At 44.6% G+C, this 19,765-nt stretch overlaps 1 protein-coding gene across 2 annotated transcripts in view; it reads right to left on the minus strand.

Moving 5' to 3' along the window:
- GRHL1 (grainyhead like transcription factor 1) overlaps window positions 1-15,952 on the minus strand; it is a 33,721-nt gene extending 17,769 nt beyond the window's left edge. For both annotated transcript variants that reach the window (XM_044291777.1, XM_044291776.1), the window contains exons 1-7: window positions 15,806-15,952; window positions 3,726-3,912; window positions 2,260-2,330; window positions 1,559-1,943; window positions 1,250-1,326; window positions 857-1,013; window positions 24-135 (exon numbers count right to left, since the gene is read on the minus strand). In XM_044291777.1, the coding sequence (XP_044147712.1) occupies window positions 24-135; window positions 857-1,013; window positions 1,250-1,326; window positions 1,559-1,943; window positions 2,260-2,330; window positions 3,726-3,912; window positions 15,806-15,825 (1,009 nt within the window). In that variant the 5' untranslated portion in view covers window positions 15,826-15,952. The remainder of the gene's footprint in view (window positions 1-23; window positions 136-856; window positions 1,014-1,249; window positions 1,327-1,558; window positions 1,944-2,259; window positions 2,331-3,725; window positions 3,913-15,805) is intronic.
- Window positions 15,953-19,765: the final 3,813 nt, after the last annotated feature.

The following is a 19,765-nucleotide window of genomic DNA, read 5'->3' on the forward strand; positions in this document are numbered from 1 at the left end:
CCATATACTTCTACATGACCCACCTATATCGATGCATCTCTGTTTCGCAGTGTGCTGTCTAGAATGCCAATACTTCCAGTGGCGGAGCTGGTCTTCGCGGCTTTTATCATCAGCAAACACAACCATGATGACGCTCTGAAAGACAGAACGATTTAGGAGGTTCGTCAGTATAAACACATATAGAAGCACAGAGACACTAAATCTTGGAGTTACAACAGAACCTATACTTGATATACAGCTGCTTGACCAACAGCTATTCCTTCCGAACCTATTTTGGACAAGAATTCTTGTGTTCCCAAAGGGGAGGGAAGGGGAAAAAAAGCCAACCACCAAAAGGATTGGCATATTTGTACTCATCTGCTTTAGGGGAGATTCAGGGTGCCCCCATACAAGTTAGATTATCAGCTGGTCCCACCAAAATTGGCGGGTTCGATTGATGGCTTTAAAGGGAACCTGTCACCTGCTTAGGGGCCATTTACCCACCAGCATGCAGCTGGGGTATAGGGTCTAAAGCCTGGCCATAGCAAACCCATCCATCCTTCCATACAAAGAATAGCAAATGCTCAAACTTACCTGGAGAAGAGTCCAGGACTCTTCTCCAATGGTACTGGTTGCATATGCACTGGCCTGATGAAGCCATGGACAATACACCTACTTGATGGGCCTAATTTGCAGGACATACACAGTGAAGGGAGGTGAACTACCCTCTGCTTTATGGGTGTAGTGCACATGCAACAAGTGCTGCTGGAGAAGAGTCCTGGACTATTCACCCCGATACGTTCAAGGTTAATTTTACTGTTCTTTGCTATAGGTAGTTATGTCTGCCCCCAAAGAATTCCAGCCAAGAAAACCTTACCCGAACTTTGCTAATCGGATGATGGATCCCTTTATTACTGCCAATTTCTTTCAACGTGATGGGATAAAACTGACCCTTGTTCAGATAGGTCATAGTGCTGTCTCCTGGCTTTGGTCGAAGAGATTTTGAAGCTTCAAGCGTGTATTCAAAATTATTCCTGTATTTAAAAAGATAAAACAATAAAAATAAAATAAAATTAAAATACAGCACACATCATGTTCCAAAATACCAGCATCATTTAAAGTGATTGAACCACTGTACGATGCATGCAGACTTTTTGGAGGGTTTCCAGTTTTCTTAATCATTTGGTACTTAAAGGGGTTCTGCACTTTGTATATAAATAATAATAATAATAATAATAATAATAATAATAATAATAATAAATAAACTTACCCAGCAACAGGATCAAAAACATAGTCTTCAGAGCTTATGCTACTCATGCGTATGTTAAGCTCACTTGGATAGAATACCTTAAAAAAATAAAAAAATAAAAGATAAGCAAATCAACAAGGAAAAACACACAAAATACAGCACTAAAACAAACTGAAAAAGAATCAAGATAATAGTTTTGCTCCAAAAACAATATGCCTAATTTTACTGTTTAGTAGAAGACTCATGCAGAAGATACAATAGATAACAAATTTAACAAATGGACATTTAGAACTGTTAAGCCAAAAACCCAAAAGTCAAACCCTCTTTTACCTCCGGAACATCTTTGAATGTCTCAGAGAATGTGGAGTCGGGAGTCCTCCTCTGAGAGTTGGGAGCCTGGCTGCTGGAGTTGTAGTGGTCAGAATGGACATTACGATCAAAAGACACAATGCGTTCCACGGCCTCAGAATGGTAGACATTTGGTGGAATGCCTACTGTAAAGCCATGGCCGTGGGATTCTGTTTTGATGGCGTGAGTTGGCATTGAAGTAATTGAGACGGTGGCAGTGGTATCTGGAGCTGCCAGATGACCTTTTTTGTCCATGTGATTGGTCACAGGAAGTAATATGTTAAAAGGCACGTTGGTTTTCAGGACTTGAACTCTGTTTTCACCACTGCAAATCAAGGGGGAATCGTTCACTTGATGCAGACCATTCCTAACAAAAGAAAGACAAACGGTAAGACTTGAAGGCTACATCTGTGACATTGCAGGGCTGGAAATGTCCATGCGAAGCATGGATGTGCAGAGTCCTCCAACCAGAGATGCCCTGTGTGCAAGCTGGTGCCAATCCTGCAAAAATGGCCATGGTTGTGATTTCAATGTGCATGGTGAAAGCCAACATTTCTCTGAAACTTAAGAGGCACCAGAGGTGTCTCCCAGGCACCTATGTCACCCCCCTTCCCTGGAAAACTGCCAGCTGATTACCATGAGCATGGCCGCCTTACATACATCACCTTACATACAATACCAACCTTTTATTGTGCTCTGCCTCTGTATGTTCGTGATCTTGTTTGGTGGAGGAATGTCTCCTTTCTCTGGGAACCTGGAAGAGAGATATAGGCCTTTATGCAAATCTGGTCACCACAAAGAGGTAATTACAGATGCCTGTCAACAGTATGGATGACTGAAGGACAAAAACAATCAGATAGAGGAGCCAATGTTGAAGGTTACAACTTCAGCAGGTGGAGGTTAACTAAAATAACATGTTCATGGAAGTGAACGAAACCCCCTACAAATCAGCAATGATTCTTTATAAGGGACTAATAAATCGTCTTAATGCTTAATATTTTGATTTTTAGCCCCTTTCATGCTGTAGCAGCTTGACCAGGCAGGTTGCTGCAAAATATACAGAAAGCACCGAATTGTGTGTCTTGCATTTTGACGAAACGTCCCACTAAGAGTAAGGGTACGGTCACACGGTCAGGTTTCGGATGCAGTTTTAGAAGACAAAACCAGGAGTGAATTAAAAATAGAGGAGAAGTGGTATCTGTCCTTCATACTGTCTCACCTTTTATGATCCACTCCTGATTTTGGCTTCCTTTCATGCATTAAACGAGGCATAAACTCGCAGAGCAGGGCAGGGATGTAATACTACCACTTTATAAAGCGTTGGTGTGGCCTGATCTGGAATATGCGGTTCAGGTCTGGGCACCAGTCCATAGAAAGGACAATGCAGAAAACTGACCGCATGGCCGTATCCTAAGGGTCTAGTCAAATTGAGTTCAATAAGTAGCTTAGCCACAGGTATTGGGGTAGCAGATACAGATATTGCAACCAGTAGGTAACACCTTGATGTCCCACATAATGGAGCAAGGTGGTGGTAAGGCTACTTTCACACTAGCGTTCGGGCGGATCCGTTCTGAACGGATCCGCTCATAATAATGCAGACGGAGGCTCCGTTCAGAACGGATCCGTCTGCATTATTTTTAGCATATAACAGCTAAGTGTGAAAATAGCCTAGTACGGATCCGTCCAGACTTTCAATGTAAAGTCAATGGGGGACGGATCCGCTTGAAGATTGAGCCACATTGTGGCATCTTCAAACGGATCCGTCCCCATTGACTTACATTGAAAGTCTGGACGGATCCGCACGGATCCGCACGGCCAGGCGGACACCCGAACGCTGCAAGCAGCGTTCAGCTGTCCGTGCGGAGGCGAGCGGAGCGGAGGCTGAACGCCGCCAGACTGATGCAGTCTGAGCGGATCCGCCTCCATTCAGACTGCATCAGGGCTGGACGGCTGCGTTCGGGTCCGCTCGTGAGCTCCTTCAAACGGAGCTCACGAGCGGACCAGCGAACGCTAGTGTGAAAGCAGCCTAATATGGTGCAATTATTTAAATGTATGGATTCCAGATGAAACTTTTTCACCATAGGCTATAATGTATATAGATGAAGCATGGAGATACCCAAGCTATGCCAGAGAACCATGTTATCAGTACCTTATAGTAGTCGTAGAGAAGTCCCAGTGCGGCAGCACTATCTTCATCTCCGTTGATACTCATCATAGCTTTGGTGGCTGCCGTCAAGGGATTTTCCAGGAAAGACTTCCACGCCTCATCCTCGCTGGTGTAGGAACGTCTCTGCTGATAAAGGGACTCATTCTGGAGCACCAACACAGGCCGTTTACTAGAAGGTAAGAGAACATATTGTTAACAACTACAAAAAAGGAACAAGTAGTACATGTCATACGATGGTCATCACTCACATAAGGCAGCAACATGTTCTGTAGGACAAAAACTCCTCATAGAAAAAGCATAAAAACTAAACAGCCCTTTATTTGCTCTGATCAAATGAAGCTGGCTGAACCAGAAATGCTTGATACGATAACCAACCCACATATCTGGAAACACAGTCAAGAGCAGAATGCCATCAAAAATCAAAAAGGTCTGCAGTAGATCACCACTTGTTTTGGGCACACAAGTCCTACCACATTGCTCTTCGAGGCATCATCCACATACACAGAGGCTAATGGAGCAGTATCAGACTGGCGTTCCTTGGGACCACCAGAGAAAATTATTCTCGGCGTCCAACCTCCACATTATCAATAAAGTGTCTACGTTTTGATTCAAAGAAGTACACCCTGATGGCAAGTGATTGGCTCCAAATGTTTTTTTTCTTCTGGACCTTTGGGGTACAGAAAAGTATCAGAGCCTGGGCCACTGGAGGTACCTCTGGTGCTCTGGTGGGCCATTCCAACTGCTTTAGAGTCCAAGGACTATACCCTGTTAATGGGATATTATATTAGCAGGGGGGTAGGGGGGTATTTTTGCTCTCTACCTCCTGGAATATAAGAGAGAGTAGGGTGAAACTTTACTGGCGCCACAGCTTTTCATATTGTCTGCCAAATGAGAATTCATTATCATACAAATAAAAAAGAAAAGCCAAGTAAAACTTGGCTCCCCTGCCCATCACAAAGGGACTCCTTACATGACCAGCAATGTCTGCAGGCACCAACATTGCCTTTATTCAGTAGCTTCTGCATGTATTTGCAAAGAATGGTGGACTGTTGTGAGTTGCCCCAATGAAGGACACCCTGGGAGCTAGAAAGAGTAAGCTCCAAAAAGTTTAATCCCAATAATCAAGGATCTTCAGATCCAGACAGTCATCATCAACCCTTCAAATGAAAAGTAATCTGATACAGGGGTAGCAGAGGTAAGTTTGCTAATGTGAGCTTTTCATGAGCGCTTGTGACCTTAGATGTTCCAATAAGGCGAAATTAGTGATGGCCAATAGTGGCCATTATATAGGCGTGGTAACCTGGACTTCACAAGATGCAGGAATAGTCCTCTATGTGGGTTGATGGAGCTTTTATTAGTTATGTTCCTCTGATGCAACAGTTAACTGTTCATTTGATGTTTAGGTCATTTGCACATCAAAAACTATTCGGGGCAATAAAATGCAGCAAGCTGAAAGATGCTGAACCCTGATAGGGACATTAACATCTAATCCACGCTGACTTCCAAGGTAAGAAAAGGCAGTTCTAGTTATCAACAGATCACAACAAAACATTAACTGAACCTAGGGACTGCAATTCTACAACAGAAGCACTTACAGGACGAGTCAAAAACTGGGAACTGCTCGACTATCCGCGAGACACTTCAAGTTGAAAGCCACCAAATTGACTCCAGAATTTCTTGAAATCATGTCAAAGATGCACCCATTAGGCTACCTGCAAACGTTGCATATTTGTATGCAGAAAATTTGCATGAAAACTGCATAAAACATGTATAAATTTTTTTTTAAAAAAAGTACATAAATCAGCACTATTTGTCTTGTTTTTTTCTGTGGTTTTCTATTTATCTTAACAATCCCATTGAAGTCCGTGGGAAGAACCTCTATACATAAGGTCCAGCAAGGCACAAAGAATTGACATGCTGTGGATTTTAAAATCCGCACAGCTAAAAAATCTGCACAGTGTATGTGAGATTTGGCAAAAACGCACAAAAATCCTTAATGTGTGCAGGCAGCCCTAAAGTGAAGCTAATATTAGCTACAAAGGCATAGCATGAATGCGGTGTTCACACGTTGCAGCTTTTAACGTAGTTTTCTGAAATCTTTTTATTGCATTTTGATGTCCACAATGTCAATACCTGGACTATACTAAATTTGAATCACCATAGAAACTACATCCAGATCACGGCTATCTTAAAGGGGATCCGTCAACAGATAATTACCTATTGTTTAAATCATGTTTTTTGATATTTATTTATTTTTATTTTTTAGAATTTTTGGTGATTTTTTTTATTATTCCATTTCACCATCTATATTTTTAAAAATGTATATAACCATGAAATTATTACACTAACCACTAGGCCTAATCATAGTTCATGATCTCCTGTTCTGTACAGGCACTATCGCCAGAAGCAGAACTACAATGACAAGTAACACCTTAATATAGATAAGACAGGATCCACCATTCACAATAGGTGATATCACAGATCGTCTTCTCCCTCCTGACCTCTGCACAGGTCGCAGAGCATGCCTTAAAACGCCCCCATAGAAGTTAATGGGGTCTTCTCCTGTTTACTATGTCCATGACCCATGTAGCTGCGCTCAAAAGACAGGAAGTGCTAACATATTTTAGGCCTAGTGGCCAATGTGAAAATTGCAGGATTACCAGTATATAATTTTTTTTTATATAGTTAGTTATTGACAAAAAAAATAATAAAAAATCACCTAAAATTCTAAAATATATACATATATTTAACATACAAGAATGTGATTTAAACAATAGGTCATTTTCTCATGACCCTTTAAACTGGCCTCACCTGGTAGATAAAATACAAGTACTTGGCAATGACAGCCATTACAGTCTTTGCAAAGATCCGGAAAAGTCATGAAAATCTCCACTGCCACAAAGTTAAGCAGGTAAATCAGTAGGAGAGAGGAAGATGGAAATGTGTCAGTCTTTACTGCAGTTGTGGAGTTATATTTACAAACTAGCAATACCAGAATGAACATTTGTTTTAGAGTCGATTGCTGCACTGCAGGTACTATAGCACAATTAAAATTCCAGATTTTCCAGGTAAATCTGCCAGTCTCTCTAGGTGAGCTCCATATTCCCGTGCCCGTGCCATTCCTGAAGCCTGTGCCTTCCACCCCCGAGACTAGAATGGCAATACAATCCAGTGCACATTGAATACCCGCTAAAAGCTAGTGGTGTTCCTTACACGTAAAGTAAAGTGATCCATGTATAAATATGCCATGCAGTACGTAATCTGGATTTTCAGATGTCACCTCGGGCAATGCTGATGTAATGAAGTTTTTTTCTAGTGAAAACCTAATATTCTGTCTTACAATAGAGGCAGCAATTCACATGGTCTACTGGACTGATATCAACGTTACACAGGAGAAGAAATCCCTCAAAAATTCATAGATTAGAAAGTCTCAGGTTCAGCATGATTTACCAGTGATAAATATAAAAAAAAACACTCCTATCAGGAGGAGGTCAATATTACTGCTCATCCTGCTCTTCCTGGTCTATAAACAGATTGATAAAATGTAAAAAAAAATAATAATAATAATAATAATAATAATAATAATAATAATAATATACACACCTATCAGGATTAGTTCAACATTATTGTTCATACTGATGCTCTTGGTCTATGGGCAGGTTGAGCTAGGTAGCGATAACTCCATTCATATCTACAGTAGTTAGAAGAACAGACAAGTATGTTTGCATGCTGGGAGTTGTAGTTTCACAGCAGCTGGAGGGCCGAAGGTTGCTGATCCCTGAGGTAGAGTATTGGTAAACCGGGTGACAGCGCCCCCAGACAAGAAGACAGACTACTACTGTGGGTACGGACAGGTGGCAGATTTTGGTGTGGATTTCACTCCATACATTGCAAAGCGTGAAATCTCCAGCGGAGATCCGCAGAAATAAAATGGACATGGCGCAGATTTAAAATCCACACTGCAGGTCAATTACACTTTGCAGCATGTCAATGAGATTTCTTACAGCCTCATCCACTTTGCTAGCAAAGAACAACACTGTGGACATCCTGCACGGGCATCCGCTGTGTGTGAGCATACCTTAAAGGCTGGGTTCACAAATGACAGAAAATCTAGAGGAAGAATCTGCAGTTCCGCAGCAAAGCAAAAAAAAAAAAAAAAAAAAAAAAAAAAAAAATCGCATTTAGATTACATCCTCCCCACTGCAAAAAAGGCGAAACCTGGAGCATAAAGTGACATGGTGCAGATTTCAAATCCGCGACGCAGGCCAATTTTGCGCTGCCGCTTTTTCTTTTTTTAAGTTTTAAAATATTTATTTTTATTTTCCATGAAACATACCAAAAGGTCGTAGACATTCTGTAACATGTAACAAGGGACAAGATATTGGTGGACAATGATAATCAGCGTGTAGATGAGAATACAGAAATTCTCACCCACCCTGCTGATACTGTACAATGCTGCCGATTTTACCGCAAGAAAATCGTGATGGCCAATCTGCAGCTAATCAGTCACAGGTGGACCCGGCCTAAATTTTGGTTTCCAAGAGAAAGCCACAGGGTTTGGGCTCATTCACACGACCGTATACATTTTGCAGTCCACAAAACACGGACCTCCCAAAAAACGGTTGACATCCGTTTTTTTTGGGGTTTTTTTTTGCGGATCCATTGTAACAATGGACATGTTATATTTTTTTACGGAATGGACTTGCGGACATATGGATAAGGAGTGCACGCAGAGTCCCATTGAAATGAATGGTTCTGCATGGGCTGCAAAAAGTGGAAACGGACACAGGCAAGAAATACATTCGTGTGCATGAGCCCTTTGACTGCACTTCAGTTTTTTATTTGCACACAGGTTCCTCCACAAGACATTGGAAGCGCTGCAGAAACAACAGGTGTTTGTCTTGTGCACCCTCCCATTTCAACATTCAGTTGAAGCGCACAAATGCCTTGGAGGTAATCTGCTGTCTTTAAAGGTGTAGGCCAAGCCAGAATGAGCACTTCAAGAGCGGAGACCTGCCAGAAAGTCCTTTCCCACACACATCTACAGTAAAACTTATGAAAGTTCAATCGTAAAACACAAGCTGCGCTGACGTAAAACATTGCGCTGTTAAACTCTGGCAAACAATAATTCAGCAGTCATTGCTTTAGTATATAGGTCAGGATAACAAAAAATAAAAAAAAGTTCTTTTTTTTTTTTTTTTTCTCACCAGAAACCAAATCGCTCTCATCCCTGATTTGCACCAATCAGGGATGAGAGCGATTTGGTTTCTGGTGAGAAAAAATAAAATAAAAATAAAATAATAATAATAATAATAATAGTCCGTTTTGCGGACAAGGACAGCTGCAATACCAAACATAACCCATGGATAAGAGTGGCGCCATTTCTGGAAAGAACAGCAGACTTTTTTTTTTTATTCCAGACAACTACAGATCTCTAAAAATACAAGAGCCCAAGCATGAGCCGAAGAGTCCGAAGCATATATTATTGAACTCCTGCAAGTTATTAAGTATGAATGCACATTGTAAAACCTGAGAAATCTAAATGCTTCTTTTTTTATATTATTTTATTTACATTTGGATTCAATTTAATATAAATAATAACCATTGTTTACTTTTTTCTATTTATCAAACAAAACGGTTAATATAAATATTTAAAAACAGAAACAAAATAAAAATGTAGATTGGATTAGTCCTTTTTACATGCGATATAGATTACATAAATTTGACAATGGCGAAATAAAAATGTGTTATTCTGAGAAGTTGCTTTTAGTGTTCCGTATATGGCACAGCCGCTACCAGACGTCATCATTTACGACATCAAGAAACAACCTGCTAAGTATACAGCATATTCTGGTCCATGAGTAACTCATGAAATTACATAAAACAGAGGGAGGCTGCTTTAAGAATATTTTAAATACTTTAAAAAGGTTCAGCAAATGGCATTTATCATGTATAGAAAGTTAATACAAGGCACTTACTAATGTATTGTGACTGTCCATATTGTTTCCTTTGCTGGCTGGATTCACATTAGGCTGCATTCACAAGTCCATGGTGTGTTGCGGACCCGTAAATTGCGGGTCCGCAACACACCAGCCCGTCACCCCCATAGAAATGCCTATTCTTGTCCGCAAGCTGCGGACAAGAATAGGACATGTTCTATCTTTTTGCGGAGCTGCGGACCCGAAGATCGGGGCCGCGCTCCGCAATTTCGGATGCAGACAGCACACTGTGTGCTGTCCGCATCCATTCCGTCCCCATAGAGAATGACTGGGTCCGCACCCGTTCCACAAAATTGCGGAACGGATGCGGACACATTCTGCGGACGTGTGAATGGAGCCTTATATGTTGCTCGTTTCCAGGAATTATGACCACCCTACAATCCAGCAGCGGTGGCCATGTTTGTACACTACAGGAAAAAGCGCCTGCTTATGTATACGCCCAGGGTGCTAGCCACCAGAGAGGGCGGTGCCTTTTACTATGGTGTGCAAGCATGGCCACTGCTGCTGGATTGCAGGGTGGTCGTGATTTCTGGAAACGAGAAATGTATAATGTGAATCCAGCCAGCAAAGGAGACAATATGGACAATCACAATACATTAGTAACTGTCTTAGGCCTCTTTCACACTTGCGTTGTCCGGATCCGGATTGTACTCCACTTGCCGGAATTACACGCCGGATCCGGAAAAACGCAAGTGTACTGAAAGCATTTGAAGACTGATCCGTCTTCAAAATGCGTTCAGTGTTACTATGGCAGCCAGGACGGTATTAAAGTCCTGGTTGCCATAGTAGTAGTGGGGAGCGGTATACTTACAGTCCGCGCGGCTCCCGGGGCGCTCCAGAGTGACGTCAGAGCGCCCCATGCGCATGGATGACGTGCCATGCGATCACGTGATCCATGTGCGTGGGGCGCCCTGACGTCACTCTGGAGCGCCCCGGGAGCCGCACGGACGGTAAGTATACTGCTCCCCCGCTCCACTTTACCATGGCTGCCAGGACTTTAGCGTCCCGGCAGCCATGGTAACCATTCAGAAAAAGCTAAACGTCGGATCCGGCAATGCGCCGAAACGATGTTTAGCTTAAAGCCGGATCCGGATCAATGCCTTTCAATGGGCATTAATTCCGGATCCGGCCTTGCGGCAAGTCTTAAGCATTTTTGGCCGGAGCAAAAAGCGCACCATGCTGCAGTATTTTCTCTGGCCAAAAAAACGTTCCGTTCCGGAACTGAAGACATCCTGATGCATCCTGAACGGATTTCTCTCCATTCAGAATGCATTAGGATAAAACTGATCAGGATTCTTCCGGCATAGAGCCCCGACGATGGAACTCTATGCCGGAAGAAAAGAACGCAAGTGTGAAAGAGCCCTAATATTAACTTTCTATACATGATAAATGCCATTTGCTGAACCCCTTAAAAGTGTTTAAAATATTCTTAAAGCAACCTCCTTCTGTTTCATGTCTATTTCATGAGTGTATAATGTGATGGAAAAATGAATCAAGCCAGCAAAGGAGGCAATATGGACACTCACAATACATTAAAGGGGTTCTCTGGGAATTAAAAACATGAAAAATACTTAAAATATTGCTTTATATATAAATATATTTCCAAATACCTTTCATTAGTTATAATGGCTTGTTTTGTCTGGGGAACAATCATCAGGGGAAATAAAATGGCCGTCGCCCTATTAGTTCACAAAGAACCTGTCCTGATCACACAGGACAAGTCACTTCACAACACTGAGGTAAAGAGCTGCCTCATCCTCCTCTCTACTTGTGAGGGATTATGATCCTGAATACAGGTGATAAGATCTTCAGCTGAATCTCTGTAGGAATGGAGTTCATGAGGAGACATGACGTACAGAGAGGACAGACTGATAATGGAGACTGCATACAAGAGCTGCTGCTCAGCCACATCCCCACCTCCTCTCTGTACTTCATGTCTCCTCATGATCTCCATCCCTACAGACAATCAGCTGAAGTTCTTATTATCTGTATTCAGGATCATAATACCTAACAAGCAGAGCAGAGAGGAGGATGAGGCAGCTCTTTAGCTTAGTGCTCTGAAGTAACTTGTCCTGCTGTGTGATTAGGACAGGTTTTGTGTGTACTAATAGGACAGCGGCCATTTTATTTCTCTTAATGACTGCTCCTTAGACAAAATGAGCCATTTTAACTAAAGAAAGGTATTTGGGAATATATTTATAATAAAGTAATATTTAAGTATTTTCATATTTTTTTTTTTTATTCCTAGTGAACCCCTTTAAGTAAATGCCTTGTATTAACTTCCTGCACATGCTGCAGACCACACACAGATTTTCGTGCAGATACAATGCAGCACAATACAGTACCAGCAAAGTGAATGAGATTTTACACTTTGTGTATATTTTCCGTACAGAAATTTCCAGCATAAATGCTGAGTTCCGGCTGGGCAAAAACTGTTGAATGCAACAATGTTTTTGTTCGGCTGACAGCCATCATTTGCGCCTGATCTCTGAAACGAAGATGTGAACACAGCCTAAGCCCTAATGCACACGACCGTTGTGCGTTTTGTGGTCTGCAAATTGTGAATCCGCAAAACACAGATGGCGTCCGTGTGCGTTCCACAATTTGCGGAACGGCGCGGACAGCCATTAATATGACTGTCTATTCTTGTCCGCAAAACAGACAAGAATAGGACAGGTTATATTTTTTCTTTTTTTTTGCAGACCACGGAACAACGGATGCGGACAGCACATGCCGACTGTGGGGCAGTGGATTGCAGACCCATTCACTTTAATGGGTTTGTGATCCGGCCGTTCCGCAAAAAGATAGGGCACGTTCTATCTTTTTGCGGAACGGAAGTACGGGACGACACCCCACGGAAGCACTCCGTAGTGCTAACGTAGGGTTCCATTTCGCATCCGTGATGCGGAATGCACACGGAAGAGTGCCAGTGTATTGCAGATCCGCATATGCAGGAGGCCTAAGTGTATAAATGATACGTTTTCTCATAAAACTATATATCAGTCCGCTCAGCTCCTCCTGCAGATTGCATTTCATGGTGTGTTTACACATCTCCTTCTCTAGAGGGAAAGAAAACACTAACGGCAAGAACCATTGGAGGGAATTTATCAGGACACCTACATCAGAAACTGGCGGGGGGAAAAAAGTCACAAAAAGCCATTGCGCCATTTTCTGAAAACGGGGCGTGGCGGTGTGCGGTGTGGGCAGGGCCATCACTAATGGCCATTTACAGGCATAAATAAGGAATTTAATCTATTGCAGGCCAAAGCTGGAATATATTTCAGTCTAGACTAGGATGCACTTGGCTTATGATAAGGCCTACACCTCGTCATCCTCTGGCAGTGTGGGGGATATCAAAGACCGCTGTAAAACGCCATAAATCAAACTGATCAAAAAAGATAAGTGTCAGTGCAAATTTGTGTGTGTAGTAGTGACCTTAAAGGGAACCTGTCACCTCCAAAACACACCTCAAACCGACATCTTTACCTTACAGTAGCCCCCCGTGTGTTCATAATCACGCGTTTCATTCCTCCATCGGTTGCTGCATACTTTATAAAAACGCTGTTTCAATCGCCATTCGTAGAAATGAAGCGATGGATCCAGCATCGAAGTTAGAAAATATCGTGGGTTCCTTCAGTATAGTACAAATCCATACAGTGACAGCATCACCTCAGTGTTCCACATGAACGTCTACACGTTTCGAACAAACATCTTCAGAGCCAGCTTGAAGCCATAGTGGCAGCGGCCTCCTTGCTTCAAGTCAAGCTAAGCCCGCCCCCTTACCCGTCCTCTCCTCACTTTGAGTGACATCCTGCCGTGAGGCTGGGATCGGTCAAGTCTCGCTCATGCGCGGTGCGCTCCTTGTTACTGCGCGATCCCGGCTCTGGCTCCCGCAGTCAGCCGGCTGCTATTGTCTCACTGCGCATGCGCTGGCCATTTCCATTGTGCGCTGACGCCGAGGACCAGAATCGCCAGGCGCGCACGCACGATGGAAATGGTCGGCGCATGCGCAATGAAACGATAGCAGCCGGCTGACTGTCGGAGCCGGGATCGCGCACTAACAAAGAGCGCATACACGAGACTTGACCGATCCCAGCCTCACGGCAGAATGTCACTCACAGTGAGGAGAGGACGGGTAAAGGGGTAAGCTTAGCTTGACTTGAAGCAAGGGGGCCGCTCTGAAGATGGGGCGAATGGCGATTGAAACAGTGTTTTTATAAAGTATGCAGCAATGGATGGAGGAATGAAACGCATGATTATGAACACACTGGGGGCTACTGTAAGGTAAAGATGTCGGTTTCATATGTGTTTTGGAGGCGACAGGTTCCCTTTAACAGAAGCCTTTGGTTTTAGGAGAGCTGGGAGCCACCGACTCCCCATCAGATCCTTCACTAGAAAGCAGTGGAAACACCTGTACTGAAGGGAGGTCCTACATGGAAGTGACAATGCCTGCGGATTTGGACTAATGAGGACTGACGGCGGACACTGTTTGACTACAATTCTTCTATGACCAACGCCTTGTAGGGCTCAGGTTTCATCCAACTTTATCGACCTTGAAGACACTTTCACAAGGGGAGGGGATCCTGCTTCTCTGATCTTTTTTTCTTTTCAATTATCTTTTTATTAATTTTATAATCAAGACAGATAAACAGATGGTACAATTTCATCAAACATGACTATAGGTAAATGGTATAGAACGCAATCATGGTCAAAGTGAGTGAGGAATTGGGAGGGGGGTGTATCCTGCTCCTCTGATCTGATGATCTGTGATTCACAACCGTGCCACCCACATCACACCAACCACAATGTGCCACTCTGCCTGGGAACCCTTTGTCGGTCATAAATCACAGTACTGGAGTGCACGTCATGTAAACAAACAGGCGGCAGAGCCGAGTTTGTAACCTGTCATACCGCCATAGGAGATCAGAAGGTTATCTGCGGTTTTTACATGGGACTGCAGGTAAACCGATCTCTACACAGAGTTATCAGAATGAGCACACAACAACAGTGGTTTTAAAGGAGTTTCCTTTTATAGGGAATCACCTGTGTGACATCTGTACCAGTAATCTTTACTACAGGTGCCAGTTATATGACATGGGCAGGAGAGCACGCAAATAACATAGATCAGGGGGAGAAACAGAACAGCTGGCTGTAAAATCCAGGCTTGTAGTATAGATAGATAGATAGATAGATAGATAGATAGATAGATATGGTGATTTTCAACACAGTCTAGTTAATACACATACAGTTTGGAAGATGGGATATTTTACACCTATTAGTATCCAGATCTATAGGACCTATTACACCTATTTAGATATCTGGGGCATATCACTCCAGATTACAGGAACATGGACACATATGAGAGATCGGTGGGATTTATTGCACAGATTACAGCATATTATAGCAATAGGACACATTTACTAAAACTCCTTAGGGACAGCCATGAGCTGCAGTATGGACAATCCTGACCCGGGATTCACAGCAGCTGATCCAGCAGTCATCTCATCATCACCCAGCAGCGGCCCACAGCACAGATCGCCCCAGCCTGGGTATATTATAGGCAGGTGGTGCCCCAGCCTGGGTATATTATAGGCAGGTGGTGCCCCAGCCTGGGTATATTATAGGCAGGTGGTGCCCCAGCCTGGGTATATTGTAGGCAGGTGGTGCCCCAGCCTGGGTATATTGTAGGCAGGTGGTGCCCCAGCCTGGGTATATTGTAGGCAGGTGGTGCCCCAGCCTGGGTATATTGTAGGCAGGTGGTGCCCCAGCCTGGGTATATTATAGGCAGGTGGTGCCCCAGCCTGGGTATAGTATAGGCAGGTGGTGCCCCAGCCTGGGTATAGTATAGGCAGGTGGTGCCCCAGCCTGGGTATAGTATAGACAGGTGGTGCCCCAGCCTGGGTATATTGTAGGCAGGTGGTGCCCCAGCCTGGGTATAGTATAGGCAGGGTGATGGCAGAGGTCTGTAGCCGCTGTCAGTGCGGAGAATGCGGCAGGGGCACAGGTGCGGGCACCCCGGACAGCTGGCACAGCAGCTGGCACACACGGCCCCGGATCACTTACTTGTCGTAGTCTTGTGTCATGCTGTCGCCCGTGTCGGTGGAACTGGACTTTCTAGTTGGGACAGATCAGTGCAGGGACCGGAGCCCGGGCGCCGCACAAACGGGTTTAGTCGGCTTTTCTCGCTTTTTGAGCTTGGCTGTGATTGAGAGGGAGGTTTACTGACTGCAAAACTTCTCATTGGCTGGCGGCTTCCCCCTTGGAGGGGGCGGGGACAGCGTGCCGCGCGGTGATTGGCCGAGGACACCGGCACAACGGCGCAACGTTCCAAAGGGGATCGTGTTTCCTGGAGACGCTGTCAGAAACGTGTGCGGTTCTCTGCCACCTGCGCTGGACGCATCAGAACCGGTTCCGACATTCAGGGCATTGCATCTCATCTCAGCAGAGCACTGGCATTCAGGGCATTGCATCTCCACTGGGCATTGAGAAAACTGGACACTGGCATTCAGGGCATCAGCTTGGCATTGGCGCTGAAAAGACTGGACACTGGAATTCAGGGCATCAGCACTGAAAAGACTGGACACTGGCATTCAGGGCATTACATCTGAGAAGAAAGGGAACTGGTATTCTGGGCATCAGCTTGGCACTGGCATTGAGAAGACTGGACACTGGCATTCAATGAATTACATCTCCACTGGACACTGGCATTGAGAAGAAAAGACTTTGGTATTCTGAGCATTATGTCTTATAGCTTGGCACTGAGAGAACTGGGCACAAGAATTCAGGGCATTAGCTAGACATTGGCACAGACATTATTGGACATCTCATTGTCACTTGGAGAACTGGTATTCAGGACAATACAATTCAGCTGGACCCTGGCACTAAGAGAAGCTGTGCCCCGTCTATATGAGCTGGCACAAAGAGAACTGGGCATCCAGGGAGTCACAACTCACAATAATGTTGTCACTGGGATTTGGGGCATGACATCTTATCTGGGCATAGAGCTGGACACTGGCATTCAGGCAGCCACATTTCAGTTAGATATTGCCACTTAGAAATGGACGCTGGCATTCATGGCATCAAAGCTCGGCTGGACTTTGGCACTGGGAGATGGGCTCTGACACGTGGCATCATACTCTAATGGACACTGTTAGCACATGAGGCATTGAGAGTCATTCTAAGTCTGCTGTACCCTGGCACTGAGAGAAATGGACACTGGCATACATAGGACAAAGCTAACTGAGTGGCACATAGTGGATCACATCTGAACCTCATTTCACCTCCAAAGAAATCTATTGCAAATACATAATGGCATGTTTGGAAACTGAGTGCTCACGGACGTTATGCCATCAAAGGGTTGGCTTCGCAGCTGGACACTGGACTAGAGGGCATCACAAGTGGAAAAGCACACATGCATCATCACATGGGCACAGGACGATGTATAGGTGAAATACTGGGCAAGCCTGGCACAGAGCCGTGCCCTAGATGGATAAAGACTGGTGCAATAAGTGGCATCTACTTGAAAAGCACAAGAATGCATCTATTCCTTGACACCTAAACTAGTAACAGTAAACGACTGGCAATGAAAAGGTTCCTATACCCCTAGAAATAGCCCATTCTTACTGCACATTATATAATGGGGTACTGTAGGTTCACCCCACAGATATTCCACAGGTATAAAGGGTTTCTTGCTTTATGTGAATAAATCTCAATCATTTTATAATAAAAAGTTCTGCCACTTTCTAATATACTGTGTAACACTTCCTCGCCATGCTACAGTCAGTGAATGAAAGCCTTGTCGTTCACCTTCAGAGGCTGGAAATCTCTACTGATCCCGTCCAGGCAGCAGACACAGATGTGAATGTATCAAAGCTCTTTGTTTGCTTATACAGAAGACCGTTTCCATTCACTGAAAGCAAGCAAATATTTATGCAGTGGTGAGGAACTGAAACATTACAGATATTGGAAAGTTACCGAATTTTGTATTACTGTACTTTGCTTAAACACCCCTTTAAGCATGCCTTTAATGTGCACACATCTTCCTAACGGGCACACTCTGCCCCTGGCGGCTGATCGGAGTATGGTCAGGAGGCGCCTGGCCAACAAGAAATACCATCTGAAGATTTGTGGTGAGACTCTCCCACTAACTACCTGGGATCAGCGGCAGAGCAGGAACTGCCCCTCTCTGCTCCCCCCACAACCGCCAATGTCAGAGAAAACATCAGTCTGATCAATCATGATTGTACGAGGGAGGAAGCCGCCAGCTTATGCTACAGCTACACCGCGGCGTATTTTGTAATGCTAGTCTATGGTGTCGCACTGCGACATGTTGCGACTGCAGCACAACAGTTTAAAAAAATACATCCAGGGTGTCATGTCGCAGTCGCAGCATGTCGCAGTGCGACACCATAGACTAGCATTCCAAAATACGTTGCGTGATACATGTCGCCGTGTAGCTGTACCTTAGATGTCGCCGTAGCCTTAAAGGGGTTATCCCAGCATTTGTCACCTGTCCACAGGATAGATAATAAATATCGGGTGGCGGAGTGTCCGACCACTGAGAACGTCCATCAGTCCCATAGGCATGAATAAACCAGTGGACTGACAATCGGTTCTTTGAGAATCCAGCTTTTAAAACTGCGGCCTCTGCAGGGAAAATGTGGTATTGCATGGTGTCAATTGAAATAAATGGGCTGCTATGTTATACATGGACAGGCTGGGTCCTCCAGAGAAGGAGCCGCTCTTTGCAGTGGCTTTCCCTCTGGCCATGACATATTAAAGGGCATCTATCACCAGTTTTATGGTGCCCTAACTAAGGGTAGTTTAAACTGGTGACCAGAGGCGGACTGAGAACTAAAAGTAGGCCTAGAAAAAATACTAAAAGTGGCCCCAACAGCACAAAATACGTCTCCACTGGACGGCTGTGAGGAGGGCTCCGGCGGACCCCTGGGCATCGGCCCACCAGGAAATTTCCCTGTAAGGTCTATGACCAGTCCACCCCTGCTGGTGACAGATCCCCTTAGTAAAATACTCACCTGAATGGACCCAGCCTGCTTGCTAAAACCTATATGGAACATATGGCGAGCCGATGAGTCCTGATAACTATGGGGTCGTCCCCGCCACTGATTTACATCTTTTTACCTATTGCAATCAGCGGCAGGTGGCTGGAAGGACCTGATGAATACGACTGCTCAGCGGCTCTAGGTATAGGTCCCAGGACAGTCATATATCCTGGTTACTCAGTGCGTGTCACAGACATCTTTACAGCTCACTATAACATGGCAAAAATGTAGGTGACCATAGTGTGACATCAAACATCAGGGAAATTAAAGGGGTTGTCCAGTATTTTAATACTGATGGTTTATCCTCAGGTTAGGCCATTAATATCAGATTGGCAGTGGTCTGGCATCCGCATGCCAGCCAATCAACTGTTTCAGAATAGTCGGTGCCAGAACTACACAGCTCCATCTATTGTACTGCAGCGCTACCTCCATTCACTTCAGTGGGGGGGGGGGGGGAGCGCTGTGGTTTCCAGTTCCTTCCACTGCACAGCTTCCTGCACTGGAGCCGCTCTAAAGCTGTAGATTGGTGGGGGGGGCATGGTGCCACATCAGGTCCTTTGCTGGTGTAGATATCAGTTCTGGTGCACAGAACGGCACATTAAGAGGCGTGCTCCTTTTAATAACTGTGGCATCTGACACCGGCGGTAAATAGCGTAAGACCGATGTGTAAAACGCTGGTCTTAATAAATGTCCCACAAGGTTCTTAAAACAAGATGCACATGGGCAGAAGAGTCTGAGCATTGGCGGAAGAGTCCGGGCATGGGGAGAAGAGTCTGGGCATGGGGAGAAGAGTCTGGGCATGGGCAGAAGAGTCTGAGCATTGGCGGAAGAGTCCGGGCATGGGGAGCAGAGTCTGGGCACAGGGAGAAAAATCTGAGCGTGGGGAGAACAGTCTGGACATGGGCAGAGGAGCCAGGGTATGGTGAGAAGAGTCAGAGTAAGAGGGAGAAGAGTCTGGGCA

This window comes from Bufo gargarizans, chromosome 4, assembly GCF_014858855.1.
Source record: "Bufo gargarizans isolate SCDJY-AF-19 chromosome 4, ASM1485885v1, whole genome shotgun sequence".
Taxonomy (NCBI): domain Eukaryota; kingdom Metazoa; phylum Chordata; class Amphibia; order Anura; family Bufonidae; genus Bufo; species Bufo gargarizans.